The sequence below is a fragment of the Mercenaria mercenaria genome, unplaced genomic scaffold (genome assembly GCF_021730395.1).
Source record: "Mercenaria mercenaria strain notata unplaced genomic scaffold, MADL_Memer_1 contig_876, whole genome shotgun sequence".
NCBI classification, from domain to species: domain Eukaryota; kingdom Metazoa; phylum Mollusca; class Bivalvia; order Venerida; family Veneridae; genus Mercenaria; species Mercenaria mercenaria.
In genome coordinates this window covers 64,690-67,757 of record NW_026463786.1, presented here as the reverse complement: position 1 = coordinate 67,757, position 3,068 = coordinate 64,690, and the positions used below count along the sequence as shown (strand labels likewise).

The window sequence follows — 3,068 nt, the reverse complement described above, 5'->3', positions numbered from 1 at the left end:
CACCTCAGTGGTTGAAAATAAAGCTTGCAAAAGCATATTTACAGGTCCCGTTTTCTCTGAAGCGCTTAAAGCAGTTCCATTGGGTTTTGTCACTTTCAGTTTCACATACAGCTGCGATCCTTTCAGATCTATATAGTCCACAGAATTCTGTCCGCTGATTCTGAACTCAATGGGGCTGTCACCAGTCACCTGACTCAATGGTCGAATTTCCTCAAAGTATACATCAGAAACACCGACCTGAGTTGGAGGTAGGTCAAATAACGCTAACTCAGAAGGTAAACCCTCATGAAAGCTGTCCTTATTTAGCACTGACATTTCTTTTCGTTGTTTTTAGAAATTTAATAAATCCCTTTTAGACCTAGCAACGCTTACTTTCTTCTTGCTGGTTGTCTTTTTCCTTCCTTTCTTAGACTTCTGAATTTTTCCCCCTCCTTTTTGCTGTACTTTCTTTATTTTGTAAATTTTGACAGAAGCTTTTTTGGATTTTTGTTTAGACGTCCGCTTCCTCTGAGAACTTTTTGGTTTATGAAACATTTTGGTTACAGCAGTAGGATTTATATTGTCCCGTTTTAATTCACTTTTTGCTTGTTCCGTTGTCTGTTCTGCTGGAACGACCGTTTTGATAGGCGGTTGTTGCGCGTTTGAATGTGGTGATGTGTATTTGTCCAATGATAGAATTTCATAATTTCTCGCTCCGCCGCTTTGTAAAAGTTTCGTTTTTCCACTAGCCACTTTATCGAAAAAATTCATCCAGCTTTGCGGATTTGGCACATATAATTTTGATTTATTCATAGTCACTTAGAAATGGATATTGTTTCAAATGAAACGTCAGATGCAATGGCGAAGCTAAGAATGAGGGATCACTCCCGTCTTCGCATTTTATATAAACAGTAAACTCCAGAAGATCCTTTTTTCTGATTGGTAAATAATACACTTTGTTAAACTGATAGCTCCAACCAGTTTTTGTATTTTTTTCTACCCGTCTCAAAAGCGGCTGTTCTGAGTCATATACAATGCTTTCCTTACAAATGTCAGTGTATATGTATAGATCTACATTCGCTTTAGGACCTTTGGCTTTAGATTTTGGACTCGTGTCCGTAGCATAAAATTCTGTCAATCCGATTTTCCAAAATCCCGTCAAGGGTAAAGATGCATTTAAATGTACTTTGAATTTATACACTTTATTATCCGTAAAATACTCATCACTACTGTCACTTTTTACATAAATGTATCGATCCATAATGTTTATGAAGGTGTTTAAGCAATATCCTTCACTTCAGTTGCATCTATCCAACTGTTAAATGATGAGGGAAATCCTTGCCACTGAACTAAATATTGTTGTTTTTTATTTCGCTTTCTTTTTTTCAAAATTTTCTCAATAAACCACAGACTGTTTTCATCTTTATTCACTTTTTGCAATTCGTTCGTATAAAACCATCCAGTAATACTTTCCCCATTTAAATCCTTAAGTTTATACATGGGAATAGCCTGTTTTAGGATTCGCCCCGCTATTCTAAATACCTCCGTGGTGTATTGTTCGTTGTAAGCCCGTTGAAAGGGTTTTTTCGTATAGCTAAGACGCGCAAGATCTCCTATTTCAAAATTAAACTTTGGCTTTCCTTTTCTTTTAACACTATTGGATTTTTTCAAATAAATATGAGCCCACACATCACTTTCATTCTCTTTGTTGACATCATTTGGTGCTATCAAATTTAAACTATGGTGGGGTGTGGCATTGTAATTCGCAACAACATTCTCTAGGTCGTCTATATAACGATACGTTCTATTATGTCTCATCATTCGATACAATTTTTCTTTCAAATTACGCTGCACTCTTTCAACATAGTTGCTCTTAGGTGCATTGTTTGTGGTAAAAAAGTAAATGTCGCTGTCTTTCATAAACTTTTTAAACCACCTATTCACGAATTCACTTCCCTTATCTGCACGAACTTTCTGAATTTTTAAAGGAGTCATATCTTTCAGGATTGTTTTCATGGCACTTAAAACACTTTTGGCAGTCTTATCTTTAAGTGGCATCACCCATAATTTTCTTGAAAGAATATCTATAGCGCACAGTAGGTACCGCACACCATCATTATATTCAGCTAGGTTGAACATAGATAATAGATCCACATCTAATTGTTCTCCAATAGATGATACACGAACTTGAGCTGTCTTGAATTTATATCGTCTTTGCTTTTGCAAAGCGTAAGCATCCTGATCATTAATCCATTGTTTAATAAAGTTTAAAGAAAATTTTCCAGGGTATTTCTTATTCAATACCTGAAAAACTTTACTAGGACCTGCGGAAGCAGCCGCATTTTTGGATTTAAAGTAGTATTTTCTTAACTCTTCCTCTTTAGAACCTTCCATTTTGACAGTTTAAAATGGTTTAATGAGGTTTCTAAACTGTTTTTAATTTATAACATTTATTTCTTATGAAATCTTAAAAATAGAACAAACTAGCTAAAAAACCATTCAGAGCGTAGTGAGGTATGTAACATTATAAAGCAATTATTTAAACATTATGCTCCAGGTGGCTCTAATTTAAACAATAAAAGTCAGTCATGGTGTGCTTCACGTGTCTATCTACTTTTAAAGCACCAGTGCACTTTACGAGTTGGACTGTTTTACCTCCCAATGTACTTTACGACTTGAACTGTTTTACCTCATTTGAGGTAATTCCGATCTCTGGTTCCCTCACTACTAATATTCTCATAGAAAACTATTCTGATGTGTTTAATGTAAAATTAGTACATTTAATTGTTACATAATGGGTAACATGAAACGTTTATTTATTAGAGTGGAAAAGGTAATTTCAGCCATTTGTGGTTTACTAAGCAATAAGCATACCCCGCGTATAGCGGTATTTAATTTGGGATGTATACTTAACAACAGGAATATACATGAACATGTGATTTCAGTCCTTTACGCTTATGAGGTAAATGTTTTCAGTTTGTGTTGAACGTTATTTTCCTTTCTTTCCAAAACGAAATCATCACTTTATTTCTTTCTCTAATAACAAATGACATCAAACTGTAAATTTATCGACAAATTTAGGGTAAATT

At 34.7% G+C, this 3,068-nt stretch overlaps 1 protein-coding gene across 1 annotated transcript; it reads right to left on the bottom strand.

The window, feature by feature from the left end:
• Positions 1–42: 42 nt before the first annotated feature.
• On the bottom strand, positions 43–2,373 carry LOC128554925 (uncharacterized; the record flags this gene model as incomplete). Its single annotated transcript, XM_053536258.1, has 2 exons — positions 1,522–2,373; positions 43–237 (listed from the first exon to the last, which is right to left on the bottom strand). Coding segments are annotated over exons 1-2 (1,047 nt in total), but the record flags the coding sequence as incomplete, so codon positions are not given.
• Positions 2,374–3,068: the final 695 nt, after the last annotated feature.